The 19,555-nt window shown below is 54.8% G+C and overlaps 9 protein-coding genes across 9 annotated transcripts; 7 read left to right on the top strand and 2 right to left on the bottom strand.

Moving 5' to 3' along the window:
• Positions 1-4: 4 nt before the first annotated feature.
• On the top strand, positions 5-2,264 carry L226DRAFT_546278 (anion exchanging protein; the record flags this gene model as incomplete). The annotated part of the gene is made up of 7 exons (XM_067682414.1): positions 5-276; positions 339-619; positions 671-1,176; positions 1,232-1,758; positions 1,811-1,998; positions 2,052-2,173; positions 2,229-2,264. The coding sequence occupies 7 exons, from the start codon at positions 5-7 to the stop codon at positions 2,262-2,264; spliced, it is 1,932 nt and encodes a 643-aa protein (XP_067534555.1).
• Positions 2,265-3,725: 1,461 nt separating this feature from the next.
• On the top strand, positions 3,726-4,682 carry L226DRAFT_571871 (uncharacterized protein; the record flags this gene model as incomplete). Its single annotated transcript, XM_067684607.1, has 5 exons — positions 3,726-3,965; positions 4,024-4,098; positions 4,153-4,317; positions 4,372-4,485; positions 4,542-4,682. 5 exons carry the CDS (start codon positions 3,726-3,728, stop codon positions 4,680-4,682), a joined length of 735 nt encoding a protein of 244 aa, XP_067534554.1.
• A 1,002-nt stretch (positions 4,683-5,684) lies between these two features.
• On the top strand, positions 5,685-8,038 carry L226DRAFT_92250 (heme peroxidase). Its single transcript, XM_067687340.1, has 9 exons — positions 5,685-6,062; positions 6,116-6,202; positions 6,257-6,323; positions 6,379-6,424; positions 6,478-6,753; positions 6,801-6,914; positions 6,975-7,155; positions 7,209-7,583; positions 7,650-8,038. The coding sequence occupies exons 1-9, from the start codon at positions 5,841-5,843 to the stop codon at positions 7,938-7,940; spliced, it is 1,659 nt and encodes a 552-aa protein (XP_067534553.1). The 5' UTR covers positions 5,685-5,840; the 3' UTR covers positions 7,941-8,038.
• Positions 8,039-8,975: 937 nt separating this feature from the next.
• On the top strand, positions 8,976-10,844 carry L226DRAFT_488160 (uncharacterized protein). Its single transcript, XM_067677228.1, has 7 exons — positions 8,976-9,196; positions 9,271-9,512; positions 9,575-9,872; positions 9,934-9,952; positions 10,012-10,150; positions 10,207-10,488; positions 10,546-10,844. Exons 2-7 carry the CDS (start codon positions 9,347-9,349, stop codon positions 10,653-10,655), a joined length of 1,014 nt encoding a protein of 337 aa, XP_067534552.1. The 5' UTR covers positions 8,976-9,196; positions 9,271-9,346; the 3' UTR covers positions 10,656-10,844.
• L226DRAFT_92217 (short-chain dehydrogenase/reductase SDR) lies at positions 10,782-12,149 on the bottom strand. Its single transcript, XM_067687339.1, has 7 exons — positions 12,016-12,149; positions 11,738-11,929; positions 11,660-11,682; positions 11,445-11,589; positions 11,239-11,391; positions 11,018-11,177; positions 10,782-10,932 (listed from the first exon to the last, which is right to left on the bottom strand). Exons 1-7 carry the CDS (start codon positions 12,056-12,058, stop codon positions 10,899-10,901), a joined length of 750 nt encoding a protein of 249 aa, XP_067534551.1. The 5' UTR covers positions 12,059-12,149; the 3' UTR covers positions 10,782-10,898.
• A 113-nt stretch (positions 12,150-12,262) lies between these two features.
• Positions 12,263-13,587, bottom strand: L226DRAFT_488154 (short-chain dehydrogenase/reductase SDR). The gene is made up of 7 exons (XM_067677227.1): positions 13,476-13,587; positions 13,216-13,407; positions 13,142-13,164; positions 12,937-13,081; positions 12,733-12,885; positions 12,516-12,675; positions 12,263-12,461 (listed from the first exon to the last, which is right to left on the bottom strand). The coding sequence occupies exons 1-7, from the start codon at positions 13,516-13,518 to the stop codon at positions 12,428-12,430; spliced, it is 750 nt and encodes a 249-aa protein (XP_067534550.1). The 5' UTR covers positions 13,519-13,587; the 3' UTR covers positions 12,263-12,427.
• A 178-nt stretch (positions 13,588-13,765) lies between these two features.
• Positions 13,766-14,416, top strand: L226DRAFT_535876 (uncharacterized protein). The gene is made up of 3 exons (XM_067681002.1): positions 13,766-14,014; positions 14,086-14,153; positions 14,211-14,416. The coding sequence occupies exons 1-2, from the start codon at positions 13,844-13,846 to the stop codon at positions 14,143-14,145; spliced, it is 231 nt and encodes a 76-aa protein (XP_067534549.1). The 5' UTR covers positions 13,766-13,843; the 3' UTR covers positions 14,146-14,153; positions 14,211-14,416.
• A 910-nt stretch (positions 14,417-15,326) lies between these two features.
• On the top strand, positions 15,327-17,635 carry L226DRAFT_488151 (phosphoglycerate mutase-like protein). Its single transcript, XM_067677226.1, has 11 exons — positions 15,327-15,344; positions 15,399-15,508; positions 15,584-15,811; positions 15,868-16,138; positions 16,191-16,246; positions 16,303-16,431; positions 16,496-16,501; positions 16,558-16,705; positions 16,758-16,922; positions 16,975-17,453; positions 17,508-17,635. Exons 3-11 carry the CDS (start codon positions 15,683-15,685, stop codon positions 17,535-17,537), a joined length of 1,413 nt encoding a protein of 470 aa, XP_067534548.1. The 5' UTR covers positions 15,327-15,344; positions 15,399-15,508; positions 15,584-15,682; the 3' UTR covers positions 17,538-17,635.
• A 656-nt stretch (positions 17,636-18,291) lies between these two features.
• On the top strand, positions 18,292-19,053 carry L226DRAFT_426070 (uncharacterized protein; the record flags this gene model as incomplete). Its single annotated transcript, XM_067674645.1, has 2 exons — positions 18,292-18,405; positions 18,466-19,053. Coding segments are annotated over 2 exons (702 nt in total), but the record flags the coding sequence as incomplete, so codon positions are not given.
• Positions 19,054-19,555: the final 502 nt, after the last annotated feature.

Raw genomic sequence — 19,555 nt, 5'->3', positions numbered from 1 at the left:
TACGATGTCTGAAGGGCTCACGAACATCACCAAACCCTCGAGCGATGACCCCAGCTCGTCCGGAGAGCACCCAACCACTGCAACGACCAACACGCCTTCCCGCTCTCCTTCGGCCACTCTCTGCAGGCCGAAGAGACGGTTAGCGTGGTTACCCACATTCATTGGTCGTGGAATCATTCGTGACATACGGGCGCGGGCACCGTACTATGCCAGTGACTGGGCGGATGCTTGGAACTATAGAGTCATCCCTGCGATAGTCCTCATTTTCTTCGCCAAGTGAGTATCCCTTTACCTCTTCCATACGGGATCTCCGGCTCAACGCCGTCTCTCTGCGACAGCGTCCTGCCTGGAATCGCCTTTTCACTAGATCTCATTGAGACGACCCAGCAATATGGCGTCGCGGAGGTCCTTCTATCCTCCTTCATGGCCGCCTTCATCTTCTCAGTCTTTGGAGCCCAGCCACTATGCATCGCTGGAGTCACTGGACCGATCACAGTACTCAACAAGACGATCTTCGACATCATTGAGCGTCAGCCCGATGCGCCAGACTATCTGCAATTCGTCGGCTGGGTCTACTTCTGGGGCGCGATCCTACACTGGATCACAGCTGCCTTGAATTGTGCGTATATACATCATCTGATTACATGCATCCATGCTGAGCAAAAATCAGGGTGTAACTTCCTCAAATACGTGACACTATTCTCGTGCGACACCTTTGGCTTCTACGTGTCCTGGGTTTACCTGCAGTATGGCGTCCAGGTCATCACCCGTCAATTCCCCAACGACGACGGTTCCACTCCTCCAACCTCCTTGTCAGAGTCCTCGAGTTCTACACTTGGCGGCGCATTCGTCGGTATTATCCTCGCGCTGCTCATGACGGTCACTGCCTTTCTGTCTCGTACGCTCTCGCAATCGGCGTACTTTCATCGACATGTACGTCGCTTCTTTGCGGACTATGGCATGCCTATTGCCCTAGTTGCCTCTTCCGCCATGGCATACTGGGGTCGCTTCAACTCCGCCAACCCTACCACACTCCCTACCGGTCACGCGTTTATGCCTGCGGGCGATCGTCCGTGGCTAGTGCGATTTTGGGAACTTGATGGCAAGTGGGTTGGCATCGCGTTCCCATTCGGCTTCGCCCTTTGGGTGCTGTTTTTCTTCGACCACAATGTGTCGGTACGTTCATTCATGTTACATTTCGTGTGGACTGTTAGCTCACGCTGAAGCCCAGTCCTTGATGGCACAAGGAACAGAGTTTCCTCTGCGTAAACCGCCAGGATTTCACTACGACTTCTTCCTGTTGGGCGTCACAACATTCATTGCTGGGTTGCTTGGCATTCCCGCGCCGAACGGCCTCATACCCCAGGCGCCCATTCATACCACTTCACTTCTCGTCATGGGCCACGTGAAGAAGCAAGATGTAGAAACCGGTGGTAGACCGAAGTCCCATTTACCGCCGCCGCTCGATGGGGAGCGCGACGAGAAGCGCAGGGTGTCCGTTCAGCAAGACGACGCGGATGGCCACGACCTTTCGCGCACCAGATCCCGTTTACACGCACCGCGGCATGCCGACTTAGAACCGGACCCAACTCAGTCTCGGGATGGTGACGGCGACGCCCGTCGTCATGAGGTCCCTGTCGGCGTCGTCGAGCAGCGGGTCTCGAATCTAGCACAGGGGGCGCTATGTCTGGTCCTCCTGACCGGGCCGTTCTTGCATGTTCTGAACCTCATACCTCGTGGCGTATTGGCTGGGCTATTGTAAGTGTGGTGTTCATATACCTTGAGAGGTACGATGCTGACGTCATTATAGCTGGTACATGGGTGCGGATGCCTTGCAAGGAAACGGCATTACACGTAAACTGCTCTACTTCCTCCGCGACAAGGCACTCACCCCTGCGGACGAGCCTCTTCGGAGGGTGCGGAAGTCGAGGGTCCTCATGTTCGTTGCGGTCCAGCTCATAGGGTTCGGGGCTACAATGGCGATCACGCAGACCGTCGGTACGTGCTTCGTTTGGTCACGCTGTTGATAGACCACTGAAGCAACCCTGCAGCCGCCATTGGGTTTCCAATCGTGATTCTCTTATTGGTTCCCGTGCGGACGCTCCTGATTCCCCGCCTGCCATTTACGGAGGATGAACTTGCAATCCTGGATGGTCCAACGGCATCGCCATTCGTACGTTGTCACCGTCTCCCCGTTATCCCCCCGATGCTGACTGAACCTTCGACAGACCATGGAGTCCGTAGGCGGTATCAAGCAACAGTAGTATTGGATGCTGCTATCTGTCCGCCCTCCACTGTGCAGTCTGTGATGAGAATTCAGACGCAATTGTTGCCCCAATGATCTATCCGGAAGATGACCCCTGCAGGAGATACGTGCGCCGATGACCTGTTGAGGCGGACTTGCGACTTTGTGGTGAGTTGCCTTCTGCTTCCCTTCAGTGCACGGACAGCTCGAGAGATGGAACGAGTTATGCCGCGCCCGGCTTCGCGTGACGCGTGTCAATTTGGTCACATACCAGGCAATGCACAATAATCATAATGTGCCCTGTGGTGCCATTTTGGCTCACGAGGGAAACTTGACTTTCCTCCCAATCCTTGGGTCCTGACATCAGGTATTAACTCTTCTCTTGCCTGATGCCTGATAAATGGGCACGGACTGACTGAAATGGGCCGCAAATGGATATGCACGCCAAGTGGGAACGGCATCCTATCCGATTTCGGAGCGCCCTGCGACCGTCAGGCCATCTTGACATCCTAGTCATGGGGAAGGTTCACCGCCGGCGGCGACGAGAAGACACGTTTCTCGACTACCCATTGCCGTGAGGCGACCAGACTCGCCTCACGACCAGACTGCTCGCCGTCAAGACTGCAGGAGGCGGCGGCGACACGGTCGGTGATCCTGTTGTGCTTCTGTTCCATCAGACTCACGAGTTCATCGCAGGATGTCAGAAGGTCGCTGCTCGTTCCATGCCACACGTCACAGCCTGGGGGCGGCGCATATCCCAATCCGCTGCCTTGGGCTGGATAAAGCGGTATTCCCTGTCAGCAAGACTGTCGTAAGGGTGGACTTGAAGTGGTCGTACTTTGAATTCGGAGGCCGAAGTAGCGGGTGGTCAATCCCCTCTTCTGTCAGTCCACTTCCGGAAGACGCGGTCGACCCGTAGCATGGGAGCGGGCGAGTGGAGGATAGATATACTCCCCATATTTCGTCGCGTATGCCGGCCCTCCCTCGCACGTTCCACCATAACCCGTGTCTATCCCTTGTGGCAACTCGCATTTCCTATCTGTTTCGCTCATGGTCTTACGCGACTGGCTACCTCGTCGAGGATGCATGCTCGTTCGGCATCATTTCCATCCTCCCCCCACTATCCAGGCGGCGCACTGCAAATGAAACGTCCTTTCGGCTTCCAAATTCCGCTGCAGCATGAACATCCAGATGACACCAAGGTGTGCTGGGTATATCCATGGCGGCGAAGGTGCGCAGCGTCGCCACCTACATCCAGGAACCTCATGTTGTACTTTGGCTCTCCACCCATGCCCAGATCACTCGTGTCCGCGCTGTTGAGGATAGCCAGTCCTATCGTGGATAAAGGATTCCTCCTTCTCGATCGACTGCCCTCAACACTCACCCACCATACACCTCAGAGATGTGCTCGAGTTTCGTCCCGCCTCTTACTATTCCAACCGTGAGCAGCTAATCTTCTTCATTCGCTGTTCTCCTCCTCATGCACTCCCAGTTCGATCATTTCCCGGATGGGACGGAAATCTTGTCCCCTCAGCGAGAGTCCAGCCATCTCAAGTTCTATGGGGCATGGTATCCTCCAGTCCCGTACACGAGCATTGGGTTCGACTTCTTTGTTGACGGAAGCCTTGCCATCTGGCCGGACCGTACGACACTGTATGTCAAGCATACGAGGGCGGGGAAGTGGTTCCTTGTCAGACCCGCTTCGGCGCAGTTCTTTACTGTGAGTGTATAGTGTCGGTACCAGCTGGTGATCCGCTCATGGCTCATGTTTGAAACAGTTGGGACAACAAAGGCGTGCATACCTTGACAAGGCAAGTTCTGAGCTCGCATCATCTCCGGTTATAGGGCCACAGGTGAGTCAGCCTCCTCCTTTTAGAGTTTCCGCATGGTTGATGATGGCGGCACAGAGCCCGGCAACCCGTCAAGTTCAGGGTACGCCTCAAGTCCACGGTGACATTGTTGCGTTCAACGTCTCTTGGTCCGACGCCAAGCTTGGAAGGGTCAGCAATCCGAGTAGTCCTGCGTTCACCGGGGAATTTGCAACACACCAGAAGGCACGCGTCTCGTACGAGGTTTGTCAGAACTTTTGCCCAGTTCCAGATTGGCCATCCTAACGTACGCCGCAGATCGAAGCACTCAATGTCGATCGAAAGCAGATCAACATTCGGGCCCAGCAGAAAGGGCCATACAGCCGCTCCCGTCTCGCCCGGCTGATCGCGGACGACATCGAACGCGCTTGGGTAAGTCTCCATAGCTGGTCCCTGTCGTTGGCATGTCATAAATCAAATCGTTGCAGGCCATTGCGAAAGCAAGGGGAGAAACTCCTTGGTACAACAGGGCTGAGGCTAGACTTGAGCAAGCAGTCTTGCGAGATGTGCGGAGGACCTCGCGCGGCGGCATCAGAGTTGCCCTTAGCTTTACGCCACGTCGTGGGTAGCTTCTTCTTACCTCCATCATGCTGTGATAATCTCTCATTGGTTCCGCACTGTCGTGTTTCTTGAGCACCGCGGATTTGGGACTTTTCGTGTATACATAACTTATACTATATCGATTGAGTATATGTGCAGAGATGGGATGGCTGGTGTCTCCACGGTGCTGCCGCCTCGGACATTCTACCCCTACCAATATCTCCGTCGGAGCTGACTGGGAGGCTCGCCGTCTGGCGGTGGCAGCAGGAGAGCCCCCGCAAGACCTCTCCACTATCCAAATCCCGTTCTGACCGTCGTTGAATTTTCCACGAGCTTGCTACCGATGTCCTCTTGGACTCCATTTGGACCATCGCCTCGCCTGTGATGAGATGAATCTAGGCATCGTGTTGGGGCGGTTATCATCAGGCTACTAGGTCGGCTGCTCCGCATGGTGCACCTCAGGAACGGTCTATGTTGTAACCTTGTCCAGTTTCATAGCATCGCACAGAACACGGGTGATGCTGGATGCAGTAAGTATCACTGTCAGAGTGTACCACGACCTAACTGCGGACTGCGGATATACAAATGATTGAGACGGCGCGTCGAGGTTAGAAGGCGCCAAGACCGTGACTTGCCCGGGGGCTGTGTCCATGTTCAGGGCAGGTGCCTCCATGCATAGCGCGTCGCACTCGCGAAAGGTCGGTACATACATACTACTATGACTAGCACTGGCAGCACTTAGTATGTACGTCCAGCTGGGGACATTGTGCATGATCCCCCGGAAATTCCAACTACTCTTACTCCGTGTCGGATGTCGCACCATCAACTACGACCAACTTTGCTGCGGCGACATACCTCAAGCTTCGAGCTGGTTGCGAGGGTGATGTGCCTAAACCTTTTGGAAGCATGACGGCGGTCTGCGACCGCTGCGCCGGTTTGTCTGATTCTACTCTCACAGCAACTCTGCGCGCTCACTATTCAATAGACGGCTCGCAACCCGTCTTTGCTCCCGGCCAGCCATGGATCAACCAAGAAAATTGATGGTCAGAGTATGGTCCACCTGAAGTCCGGATCTGCGCGGCGTTGCAGTCCTCAATGGCCCTCACATACGGCTGTGCCTGACCGCGCAAATCAACGATACTAAAGCTTGCTGGAAGCACGCGAATTCTTCACTACCAATCGCAAACATGTCTTTTGGAAGCAAGAAGCTGTCTGGTCTCCTGCTCATCGCCGCCTCTGCCTCCGCATACACCTGGCCTGACCCTCAGCTCGACGAGCTTGAGTCTCTGGTGTATGATCAGCATGGATTCAACTCTCGCGGGATTCTCGCCGGTGCCCTCGATCCATGCAGCAGGTTCAACTTCGGCAGCACGGTCAATCGCTCCAACGTAGCTGACTGGATTCGGACTGTATGCATCCTTTATTCTGCATATCCATTACTGACACATTTACTGCTTCGTAGGCTTATCATGACATGGCCACTCACAACGTGGAGGACGGCACTGGTGGCCTCGACGCCTCGATCCAATTCGAGCAAGATAGGGCAGAGGTGGGTGCTGTTCACATCGGCCTTATTGGTTCAATGTCCTGACCTTCTCATTAGAATGCGGGGGACGGCTTCTTCAATAGCATCAGACATCTATCCCTCGGGATTACTCGCTATGCAGGAGGTAGCTAGCCACTTATGCCAATCATCAGGTTTGAATTGTGTTGACCACACCGCAGTGGCCGACTTGATTGCGCTCGGGGCCAAGACTGCAATTGAGCAGTGGTATGATGTTAATGCTACTGCAGCTCTTACACAGATCTGACTCGCAGTCTCAGCGGTGGTCCCAAGGTTCCCTTCCGAGGAGGTCGTGTCGACGCCACGGTCCCGAACAATCCTGGCGTACCTGAACCACAGCAGGGCCTTGACAGCCACATCGCTGCATTCGCCCGTCAGGGATTTACGCAGACGGAGATGATCACTCTCGTCGCCTGCGGACACTCCTTTGGTGGTGTTCAACACAGTGCTTTCCCGGACACCGTGCCGCTGCCAGACGGCGTCGATGACGTATCGCAGACCTTTGACAGCACTCCATTCAACTTCGACAACGCAATGTAGGTGGCCCCTCGTGCGCGAAAGATTCGTTCTGACTCCCAGATAGCGCCTTCGAATACGTGCACGGAACGACGAACAACCCGCTGATTGTCGGCCACAATGACACAACCAACTCGGACAAGCGCATCTTCGGGAGCGATGGAAATGCAACTATGGCCTCGTGCGTCGTGAATGCAAGGAGCTCATGGTGACTTGCTGAACTAATTTCCGCCGTCAACAGCTTCGCAGCTTCCCCAGACCTCTTCAAATCTACATGCGGGACTCTCTTCGCGCGCATGCTCGATACTGTTCCCAAGGATGTCCAGCTGACGGAGGTCATCGAGCCCTTGCCGGTCAAGCCGCAGACAATGCTGCTCACCTACATGGGTGACGGCACCTTGAAACTCAGCGGTCAAGTGCGGGTACGTACGGCCTGCCTTCGTCCTATCACCACTCAAGCTGAGAGATTTCGCAGTTCTGGGATACCGCCGAGAGCACCTCTCGATCAGCGAAGATCGTCTGGGCCGACCGCGCCGGAAAGACCGATACCTCTTACACCGATGTCCTGTCTACCAACGCCGACATGGTCGCTTCTGCACTCAACGGCGGGAACTTCAGTGTCTTGTGGTACAACGTCGGCCCGATCGACAAGAACTTCTCTGTCCTCGAAGAGACTGCGGGCATCTCGAAGTTCTGGTTCGAGATTGACGAGGGTGACGGGTCTGGTGTGCGGACCGAGGACCAGAACGGCGTCGGCTTCGTCTTGCAAGACTCGGTGATGCTCGCTGATTCTTCGTGCGAGATTACTTCAAGTTCGGGAAGCTCGTCCAATGCGACGATTGATATCGCGGTGAGTGTCTGGTGATGCCCCCTATTCTGACTCACTTCCTTCTTACAACCTTGTTCTCTTCTCTAGGTCCGTGCAGATATTCAACCGTCTCGCGTATATATCGAGTATGATCTCTTCAACACCGCTCCGAGCGGTGGTTCGTACACCACCGTTAACACGACCGATGCCCAACCCGCTAGTGGCCCGTCGAAGAGGGCATCTTCAGCGTATAACATCTGGACGCTACAGCTATCGGACTCCATCCTCACCCTGTCCTTGCCACGAACCATCAACATCGCCGTGGACGCTGGTGATCGCAAAATCACTACCGCAAGCTTCGCGCCGTTCTCCCTGCTCGCCGGGAAACAGTGCAAGTAGAGCGCAGAGCGTACAGAGCCTAGACATGAATTTGTGATACATAGTTTTGGACTTTGGGTTACTGGGATTGACATCGGACTTCCTTGGTATAAATAACTCACGTTATTACATTGCGCATGTTTTGTGGGTGTTACTAAGGGTGGGAATGCCAAACTATTCCATCCACGGACCCTCTTTGAAGCACCAGCTTCACGCTTCAAGCCCTTTCGACCGCGCGGTAAGTACATAGGAGCCGCCCGCCCTCCACGGCGAAAACGGTCCATCTCCTCCTCCTCTCCTCCCTGATACGTACGTGACGTTCATGGTCCGAGACAGTTCCTAACATATGAAAGCTCCATAGGCAATTATGCTGGTGGCTTATGTTCTAGAACACAAGGCTGGCGTCACAAAGAGTAGGCAAAACGACAACCCCGAATTTCCTCGGAGTTCCAATGTGTCCAAATTTGGATATCTGACTTCTCATTTTTCCACGACAATGAAACCCACTCCTGCTCGCTTGAGAAACGCAGCTCGGCCGCTTCGAAATGGCCTTCTCTCGGTAGGTTATTTTACGCTCCAACGAGTCAGCAGCTGGCTCAAGTAGATCAGTTCATCGGGTTTGCAGCGGGCAGCAGGGAACATTCAATTGGCAGTGCGTCCGTGTGCCTGAGATGACGGCAGTCGAGCATCTTGTACGCCTACTTGCCGCAAGATGAACGCCGCACTCGTGTGGATATCATGGAACCGTCTCATGTGGTCGCTGCATCTTCACCTAGCCACCGGGGTCGCCGCGCGCGTAGGGTGCTGTATCGCGCACTTTGTACGGGCTTGGTACGAGTCTCGGTGCGATCCCCCACAGCCTTTTGATATACAGCCTAATGCTTACGATCACGTCTCTCACCGCAGCATCCGCCGCCAGGAACAGGGTGTCTTTCTCTGTCTTCTAGTAATCGCCCTCGGACACGCGCTCGAGCCGTCCAAGGTTCAACGGTTCATGCGATCGGGCTGGACGTCGGCGGATGACGGATGAGGCTTGCTTGTGGCGGCCACCATCCAAACCTCCCCGTTATGTCCGAAATGAAAGCATCGTATTGTATGCCGAGCTGCTACCATGAGGCCATTGTGGGTGCTTTCAGAGCCTCTGGCCCCGTCCAGGTGGCGGCGCCTCTGGCCCAGTTGTGCGCCCCCAGTGCGGCGTTGTGAAGATGATCGACGGCATAGCGGCACGCTCGCGACCGCTCTCTAATTTGTTATGATATCCGGGCCAGAATACCTTGGTGAGATGCGGTCTTCTTTGTCCGACTTGGAGAATGTACTGAAGCCAGAAAACTTCTTCAACCTTACTTTTCAGACGTATATGAGGACAAGCATCGGGAGATGTCTCGAAATCGTGCCACAGGTCCCTCCAACCCCAAGTCAAGGCTAGCATGACCACCCGAGTATCGTTCGCCGCTTTCGTTGCGTATGCGGCTTTTGCGGCCCTTGCGGCAGCCCCGTCGTTGGTGGCTGCCGCGGCCAGCTGCCCCGCTGGCTCGTTCTCCCCTACCGGCCAGCAGCCTTGCGCGTTCTGCGACCCTGGCACGTTCCAACCCAGTGCGTCTCTTCTGTTATCATTGCTTTCCGAGGACCTCGTCGCTTACGCTGCCGTATCACAGACGCTGGCCAGACGTCGTGTCAGAAGGCGCAGAAGGGTTGGTTCGCGTCTGGCCCGCATGGTGGCTCCGGAGCGACGTCGCAGTCACAATGCCCGCAAGGCGCTTTTAGCGCCAACGACGGCCAAGCGTCCTGCACTATATGTCCCGCCGGGTCGTACTGCAACGACGAGGGGCAGACGAAGCCAGTCCCGTGCCCTCCTGGACACTTCTCGCCAACACCCGGAGCAGGCCAGCAGTGTAAGGAGTGCCCGAAGGGCACGTTCGTCGCGACATCCGGGGCTACCGCATGCTGCGCTTGGTGAGTCGTGTTCCAGATCGGACTCCTGTAGCGGCGCTAACGTGGCCGTTCATTCGATCAGCTGTTCCGGGTTCTACACCGTAAGTACTACCCAGTCACTGTAGCTGTATTTCTAGCTGACGACATCCATTGTGTACAGGACCAAACGGGGCAGACTCACTGCTTCGACTGCCCTGTCAGAGGTGCTTTCTCCCCTGTCGGTGCGACTTCGGCCTCGCAGTGTGGCAAAACGCCTGGCGGTGGCTTAACCTCCTGCGTCCAGTCTGGCAACAAGTGCCGTAAGTCTTCTCCTGTGTTTTGCTGTTTCGACGTGAGACTCACTCTCCATGCTCAGCGAACACGGGTTCCTCCCCGACGGGTATCCACGGTCGTCGCGACATCAAGCGTCGCGCGTGCCCGGCGGGACACAAGAGCTGCCCCGTGTACGGCTCGACATCGGGCCGCGGCTTCCTCAAGGCATACGAGTGCGTGGACGTTCAGAACGACCTCGAGAGCTGCGGGGGCTGCGTCACGAATGACTCGCCGTTCGGAGAGCGCACGTTCGATGGAGGCCGGGACTGCAGCGCCATCCCCAACGTGAACACCGTGACCTGCAATGCCGGAAAGTGTCTCATTGGTGAGTATCGTGCCACTCTGTACAGTCGAGTATGCACTGATTGAGGGTCGTTTGTAGAGAGTTGCCGCGATGGATACTCGCTCTCCGCGGATGGCTTGAGCTGCATTTCTTCCTTCAATATCCAGGCGAAGAAGAGGCGGGCCGGACGCTTGTACAAGGCGATCTGAGTCCGTCATGGTCTTCTATGATCCTCGGGTTTCCTGACACTCTTCCGTTCTTGCGCTCCCATTATGCGAAGGTTATGGTATCGATCGTGACGCGAGAAATGTATGAGTATAGCAGTCACAATGCGAGCAATATCTGTTGTACAATGTTCTGAATGAGATTAAACAACGCGAGTTCCTCCAGGTTCCAGCTCTCATCGGCATCCATATCAAGCTTCCTCTAGTACAGTCAGATTTACCGAACTGTCAGCCACGGCCAACGAACGGCATGCCGGTGGCCCTGTTAGGGGGTGGGTCAGTGGCAGTTTTGACTCGCCTTGTTTGTAGAACCACCACAATACCGTGACGGTCCAGGCGCTACTTACATTATATTGAACGTCAGTACTGTGACGTCAAGGGGGAGGCTCGCAATATGCACGATTGTCTCCCCGACATGCTTGGCATCGAAGACGGCCTCGGGGATGCGGCGGCCGTCGGGCTGGAGCGCGCCTTGTGGCGGGGGCGACATTGTCGTATGGGCACCACCTACAGAGAGCGGCGTCAATTTGTAGGATCGATCGTATTCTTGACAGAATGAGCATATTACCAATGTCAACCTGTGTGCAGGTTATGTTAAATGCTCTGCCGTCGAGCGCGGTCGACTTGGTCATGCCGAGCACGGCATGCTTCGACGAGGTGTAGGGGGATGAGTGCGGGCGGGGTGTATAAGCGGAGATCGAGCCGTTGTTGATGATCCTCCCTAACTCCTACATGAGAACGTGTGTTGCACGGATATTGATAGTACGCACGTACCTCCCTGGGGAGATTGAGACTTGAAGATCCGGACAGCCTCGCGGGTGCATAGAAAGGTACCGACAAGGTTCACGTTGATTACTTTCTGGAACGTCTCCAGAGACGTCTCCTCTATCGGAGTTTGTGCTGATACAATGCCTGCGTTCTGCCACGAGGATCAGATTAGCGATGGGTGTCCTGCTAGTGATAGTATAGTATCGCCGGCGACGACTTACATTGAACAGCATGTCAAGGCGACCTAGAGGGTTTTCGTAGAGATTAATTCGATCCATTTCCAACAAACCACTACTCACCAAACTTCTCTAATGTCAGTCTGAAGAGCTTGAGGACATCGTCCTCCTTAGTGACATCTCCTTCGACCGGGAGGACTTTCGACGGATCGCTGCAGAGTTCCCGTGTCTCTTGCAGCTGATCGACACGTCTTGCAAAGAGCGCTAGGAACCATCCTGCCTTGGACAGTGCGAGGGCGGTCGCTCTACCAATACCTGTATGAGATTCGTTCCTGGCTCAGCAGCGACAACATCACGACCCGCCACGACCGCATGCCTGGAGCCCGTTCAAGCCAACGTACCAGAGGAGGCCCCAGTAATAATGGCTACCTTATGTGCTGACATCCAGATGGTCTTGAGGGATCAGGAATGATACAAATGCACGTGAACACTATGGCCGAGATTCAGAAGGACCGCCGCGCTGTCAGTGTTTCGCTCTCGCTCGGAAGTGATGTGACTGGAACAACAAGGCCCGGCAAGCTCTGGCGCTCGTTCTCCTATACGCAGCGCGCGGAGCGCCGCGGGAGAGAACTGTCAGAATTGTCGCTCAAGTATCGGCTACGAGGCTTGTCATTTTCTGAGCCTGCATGTCTTTGAGGAAGATATTCTACTAGTGCATACATAAAGACGAAACTCTCCTGAGAATTGTTTCCAGACCCACAATCCATATGCGCGAAGGCGAGCGTGTCGAGGTCGGCGCTCGGCACTCAGTACTCAACCACGGCCCACGAGCGGCATACCTGTGGCCCTGTCAAGGGAACAATGTGAGCCATCACTCACATTACGCCGCAACGGCACGTACATGATATTGAATGTCAGGACAGTGACATCCAGGGGTAGGCCCGCAATATGCGCGATCGCTTCTCCGACGTACTTGGGATCGAAGGAAGGCTCGGAGATACGGCGGCCGTCGCCTTGGAGGAGCCCATTCGGTGGAGACATCAAGGACGTCTGGGCGTTACCTGTATGATTTCACGTCAGTATGCAAGATCGCACACTAGTTGGGAGGAGAGGCTTGCCGATGTCAATCTGCGTGCAGGTGATGTTGAACGCGCGGCCGTCGAGTGCCGTGGACTTGGTCATACCGAGGACCGCGTGCTTCGTACACGTGTAGGGAGACGAGTGCGGGCGAGGTGTGTAGGCGGAGATGGAGCCGTTGTTGATGATCCGACCTGGTGTACGAATAAGGAGACAAGACCAAGCACAGGAACATTCAAACGTACCTCCTTGAGGAGACTGAGACTTGAATATTCTGACGGCTTCGCGAGTGCACAAGAAGACACCAACGAGGTTGGCGTTGAGGACTCTCTGGAAAGTCTCTAGAGACGTCTCCTCGATGGGTACTTGTGCAGAGGCCGTGCCAGCATTCTGCGAGAATCAACAGAGCGCTATGGTTGAGCTCAATACGATGCGCGGGCACATACTCACGTTGAATAGCATGTCCAGACGACCTGGCGAATATTACTCATAATATATGATGTACTTGCAACGGAAGTACTCACCAAACTGAGCTACTGTCAAGCGAAAAACCTTTTGAACGTCCTCCTCCTTGCTAACGTCTCCGGGGACTAGCAGGATCTTCGAGGGATTCTCACAGAGATCCTTGGTCTCCTGGAGCTTATCCGCGCGCCTCGCAAACAGGCCGAGGGACCAACCCGCCTTGGAGAGCGCAACGGCGGTTGCGCGTCCAATACCTGCATGATCGCCGTTGTTGGCACCCTACAGCAATTATTGCTGCCACGACCCATCTCGAGCGACATACCCGAGGACGCCCCAGTGATGATAGCGACCTTCTCGTCCGACATTGCTGAAACGATGAATACTGAGTGATGCTTTTTGTTGGCTACTGTAGGTTGGTAACTTGTACGTCCGGGGATATGGTTAAGTTGACCCTACTAGTACTACTGCCACAACTGGAGAAGAAACTCAGATTCAGAGCCAGTAGGGAAGCGATCAGCTGGGTTTGAACTCGGCAAGCTTCGGCCGGCAAATGATGACGTCATACCCGCCTCCCTGCGGCGAGCATGTCCAGTAACTTCAGCCGGGAACCCTCTTCTCTCTCAGTCAACCACCCAGATCTTCTGCACACGGATATCTCTCCTCAATTGTCCTTGATATACCACCACGGAGATGTCTTCTGGTTCTCAGCACGATACCCTTACCTCCCGATTGTCTTCGACTTTCTGGCTACTTCTCAATACCCCCATGATACCCCCTGAAGAAAAGGCTGAGTCAAAAGCCGTGCAGATGGTGGACTTCTCTGACTCGCACTCACGCGGAGCACATTCACGGGGAACGTCGGTGCGTCTCTGCCCTTCCTCTTAACTCGGGGCTGCATGAGTCGGCTGACACTGGTGGCGTCGATGTGGCAGAGGTCTAGTATGGACAGTCACGTCACCCAATCTTCTGACGCATCCGAAAACTCTACATGAATGATAATGTGAGTCCCTCAGCTACTTTTGACATCAGCAGGCGAGATGTTGAGTATGATTCTCAGTCCTCCTATCCACGACCCTCGTCATGTTATCTGTTGGTTGCTTGTATCTCTCATGTGTTGTTTCCCGGATCTCCTGCATTCATGTATCGAAATTTGTAGCATAGTATCATCACTCTCGTGCATCATCTACCCGTACATCTTTATAAAATTTTGTAATATCTTCCTAATATCTACCTGCTTCATTGAACGAGTACATCTTCCCAGTCAAGCTTCTTAGAATCTCCTGCCCATTGGACTGGCAGGCATATCCTTCTGCAAGACCTTCGTACGTATTGGCTATTCACCCATAACCTTTTCGTGAGTTTCGTACAGTTATGCGTCGCAGGAAGCCCGGCTAATGCTGTAGATTACCGTGGTAGGTGGAGCATCCTTCTCCCCCTCGAAGACTTTGCTAACACGTCTCAATATCATCACGCCCATATCACACCCATACCAAGCACAGGTACGGCGTGGTTTCGGATTTCCATCTTGCCCGCGCTAAGAACCTCGTTATGCCCTACATAACCGTTTCATGGCTGATCACGACTGCTGGTCGCTTACAGGATGGGTCCCAATGGGGCGATATAGCGAGTCCAAACCTTGAGTCATGTACTAAGAATATTGACCTTCTACCAGCGACGACGCTCGTTATGCGTTCGGCGATGCGCTCAAAGCTGCATTCCTAGCACATTTCGTACGTGTCACAGGGAGTGTTTGAGGCCGCCAGTGAGTCTGGCCTCCGAGTTTGCCGTTGCTCCGCACAGAGTCTGCCAAGATCGTACCGTGCGATTTATCCGGGCCCTCTGCTTTGCGGATGCTCTATACGTTCGGTCAAGAAACTGATTTGAACTCAATACGAAGCCGCACGTCCCGTCGGGAGATTCTACTTGAGGGCAGGGCAGGCGCCCAGCCTCCCCGTAGACCACCGTTAGCGGAGAAGGCCATCTGCGGTTCTCATGAGAAGCAAAGTGAACTCTTCCGCGTGTTGCGGTCTGATATCAGACTATCTATGGGGAGATTTTCTATGCTTTCTGAGGTGGTCTTGAAGAGGCCCGGGTTCGTCGAGCGTCTACCACGAAACTCGTGAGCGATTGACGCCTCGGCTAGATAACAACGGTTGATTCCATCCTGATTCCATCCTCCTCCAGCTCACAGGTCAGTTTTCGCATTGTTCATGTATTCTACCATGCTGAATGCTCCATGCTGTAGGCTAGGCTGCAGCCGCATCTTTTCATCTACTTTGGAGAGATATCACGACGACCGGCGGACGCCGGGAGAAACGACGACGTCAATCGTAGTGAAATGGATTCGAGTACCTCGTGAGTCATGAAAATAGAAATTCCCAAGGACGAGCCTCAATGCGATTGGCATCGGTCCGGTCGGGGTACTTATAGATTGAGGTCAACCACGCGGTGCCCGCTCGAGCTTCGAGCTTCCTCCCACCCACATCTCGGCCCTCCTGAGCACGGAGTCATCCTGACCAACTTTTAATCATGGCTACCGACGACCAGAGCAAGGTTCTTGGGATTGTGGTGCTGGCGCGCCATGGTGATCGCCAGGGCTTCTACCAGGACCCGGACACCTACACCGCGTCCGCGACGGCGATCACGCCTCTCGGAGAGGTACACAATTTTTATTACAAGCATCTTCGTATGCTCATGAATCGTTCTATAAACAGCAACAAGAGTTCCGGCTTGGGAGCCTGATACGCTCGCGTTACCTCAACTCGTCCTCGGCGTCGTTCATCTCGGGAATCTCGAGCACCGGCTCTCTGTTCGCTCAGAACCAGGTCGCGGTCCGCGCAGATGCTGGAGGAGAGGGTGGAGTTATCTTCGATAGCGCCGTCGCCCTCACGCAGGGATTGTGGCCGCCCACCTCCCTCGCGAATACTACTCTCGCCAACGGCACAACCGTGACGAGTCCGCTTGGCGGGTATCAATACATCCCAAGTAAGCGATTTTCGACTTCTACACGAGAGTTCGGGCTGATGAACGTGAGCAGTTGAGTCGGTGGAGCCCAATGAGGACGTGTCGCTCGAGGGCTACACTTCTTGCAACGTGAGCTGCAAGCACGTTGCTCTGCACGCGAATGCTGAGCGCTGACATCCAGCCAGACTTTCGACGACCACACTTCTGCGTTCTACGATTCCGCGGGGTTCCAAGCGAAGCAAAGTCAGGTGTCTCAGTTCCTGACTGATCTCCAGCCGTTCATGGACGGCCGTCCTGTAACTCTCGAGAACATGGTAAGAAGTCCATACTTCCTAGGTATGACCATGGCGCTGACTGAGTCTTTCTGCTCCTCTGCAGTGGAACGTACGTCTCCCCGGAACGCTGGTGCGACAGCCCTCAATCTGACATGAATATCGTAGATCTTCGATTACATGAACGTGCAGTCGATTCACAACGCGACCTTCGCGAACAGCTTGCCAGACACCTTTCTCGCGCAGGCGCTCGACCTCGCCAGTTGGCATGAATATAATGTCTTCTCCGACGATTCCTTCGATGGGATTGGGAACAGTGCGTATCCAAACTCTAGGACACTCACATTAGATGCTGACACCGTTGACAGTCGCTTTCCGTGCTATGATCCCTTCAGTGGTCACCGCCATGCAGCGCATCGCCAATGCGTCTGACCCCCTGAAGCTGCACTACTCGGCCATTGCGTACAAGCCCTTCCTGAGCTTGTTCAACATGACTGGCGTTGTGGCTGACGGTGCCCTCCCGCCCTCTATCGGTATGCCACCCAAGTTTTTGCTCAAAACGATGCTCACGAGCATGTACTGCAGTTAACTACGCTGCGTCCGTCGTGCTTGAGGTCCGGCAGCCGGCATCGTCTTCAGAGCCCTTCGTCCGCTTCAACTTTAAGAATGGCACGGTTGACTCCAGCTTCCGCACGTACTCGATGCGCTTCTCGGGATGGGACGGCAGTGCGGACACCGATGTGCCCTTGTCTACATTCATCAGTGCGTTCCAGCCTGCGGGAATCAACACCACTCTCGAGTGGTGCAACGTCTGCGCGCAGACCCAGGCGCGTGGATGTGCGGCGCTCTTCGCGGGTAACGGGACCAGCAGCTCGGGGCATGCCGTCACTGTCGCGCATGACAGAATCTCTCCAGTTGGCGCGGGATTATTGGGCGCGGGCCTGACGATCGTCGTATATGCCCTCCCGCTTGCGGTGTTGGCGTACATCGGGCTGTTGACATGCAGGAAGAAGGCTCGTCCGGCGTCGCGCTCCAGGAACGACCACATGGAATTGCACTCTTCGGTGAGTGATAAATGCGAGCTGTTCGGCAGGGTTTTGCTCACGATCCGGGACTAGACGAACTCTATCACGAAGGAGTCCATGTAGATGGGATTGTTACAAGGCTACATCCGAGACTGTACTGTAACGTGTTGTACGACTATGACGAAGGTTACGACTATGTGATGATTTTGTGCCGTGCGCCCAATGTCTGCGAAGGCGTTGTTCAATACATCGCTTACAATCACGGTGTCAGGTATGTGGTCTCCCGAGGTTTCGTCTGTCAAACTCTAACGCTGTTATTTCTAGACAACCATGGTGGCGCCTGCTAGAGAGTGGGCTTTCTTGCTCGATATCCTGAATTGTTGCGGTTTTCCGGTACATATCCGGCCGTTCAATAGCAACACGACGTTATTGCGAGAGGGGCGAACCTCTACAGGCTTTCAGAACGTTGCTTATGCGCCGCGGGGGTATTCGAGGCAACGCTTTCAATCGAGCGTCCTACTTGACATAACCCACACTGCGGTGATGCTTCTACCGAACCGCTTCGACGATGATGGGACGCGTCAGCACCCCGCTTCCCAAAGCGATACATTGTCAGTTTTGTTGTCATTCTTCCCGCCAATGCTACTCACTCACTCACACGTACCTCCTAGAGCGACTGCATATCTTGCCAGACACGGTACGTGCGCCTTGGAGATCTTTTACGAGATGCATGCTGACTGCTGCATAAAGGAGAAATGCCTGCGACACCTTACTGGCATGTCCCTTCTTCCGCTGTAAAGATTAATCTCACCATTCGCCGGCCTACATAGTAGGACTCACCGAATAACAGGAAGCTCTCAAGGAGTTCGCAGGAACGTTCACTGAGGCGGAGAAGACTGAAGCGTGGTCGAGGACGACAGAGACTGTCAAGAAGTATAGCGATGAGATGATAGAGCGCTGGAATACAGAGCTTGACACGGACCTCGTCTATGTGCGTAACTCATCCTCCGCCAATTGTACTCAATGGTTGTTCACGTCTGAAAACGTATAGGCAGCCCTGTTCTCCGCCATTCTCACCGCATTCAATGTTCAGTCCTATCAGCTGCTGCAGCCTTCCCCACAGACAGACCCAACACTTGCCATTTTGCAGCAAATTTCCGCGCAGCTGAACAGCTTCTCAGTCAATCCTCCATTTGTCAATGCGACTCAACAAGCATTCGCACAAGTGAATATCCCACCTGCAGTAACCGCCCCCGCCCCATTGTCGATCGCTCTGAACGCTCTATGGTTCTCTGGCCTCGTCGTCAGTCTTTCCGCGGCGTCTGTGGCTATCACTGTCAAGCAGTGGCTACACGAATACCGAGCGGGCATCTCCGGCAACTCCCTAGAAATCGCTCGTCTACGTCAGCGTCGCCTGGACAATCTCATGAAGTGGCATGTCGCGGAGATCGTCGCGTTCATCCCCGTGCTCCTCCAGGTCTCCCTCGTGCTTTTCTTCGCGGGATTGGTGATCCTGCTTTGGACACTCCATTCAGGGGTTGCTGTCGCTGTCACATGCCTGATCGGCAACGTATTTATCTTCTTGGTTGGGACGACGTTGCTGCCCGTATGGAGACACGATTGCTGCTACCTCTCTCCTCCGACATACTTTTTCTTCACCATTGCGCAGGCCATCCGACATGCCTACGAAGTGCTCCTTCGCATACCGACAGTGCAGAATCTTTCACAGCTCTTCCGCCGTCTATCCCGCACACCAGCTCTTCCCTCTCGCATTCGATCGCTGTTCGTCAAGTTGCACGCCCAGATCTCGCGTCGCCGACCGTTTCCCAAGGCAAGACTAACGTGGCGAGCCCTGGAGCAGCACGAAGTAGCGAGCACCCCCGCGTCTCTCATCGTCCGGATGGTCGCGACTGCATACATGTACAACATCGACGGCGAGTACCTGAGCAACACCGCAGCGTTGCATTTTGCCGACCTGGATCCTGCCGTTGCGGTCCCATGCTTCGAGGAAGTTCACGCGGCGAACATCAGACACTTCGGCCCAACCCCATACCCCTGGGTGCCCAGAGCCCCGGGGGACTTCTGGGTCGGCACATTCATCCACGTCCTGTACCAGTCAGAGCATTACTTCCGTGGACGAG

Source organism: Lentinus tigrinus (assembly GCF_003813185.1).
Source record: "Lentinus tigrinus ALCF2SS1-7 unplaced genomic scaffold L226scaffold_15, whole genome shotgun sequence".
Lineage (NCBI taxonomy): Eukaryota > Fungi > Basidiomycota > Agaricomycetes > Polyporales > Polyporaceae > Lentinus > Lentinus tigrinus.
This window is presented reverse-complemented; position numbering and strand designations above follow the sequence as displayed.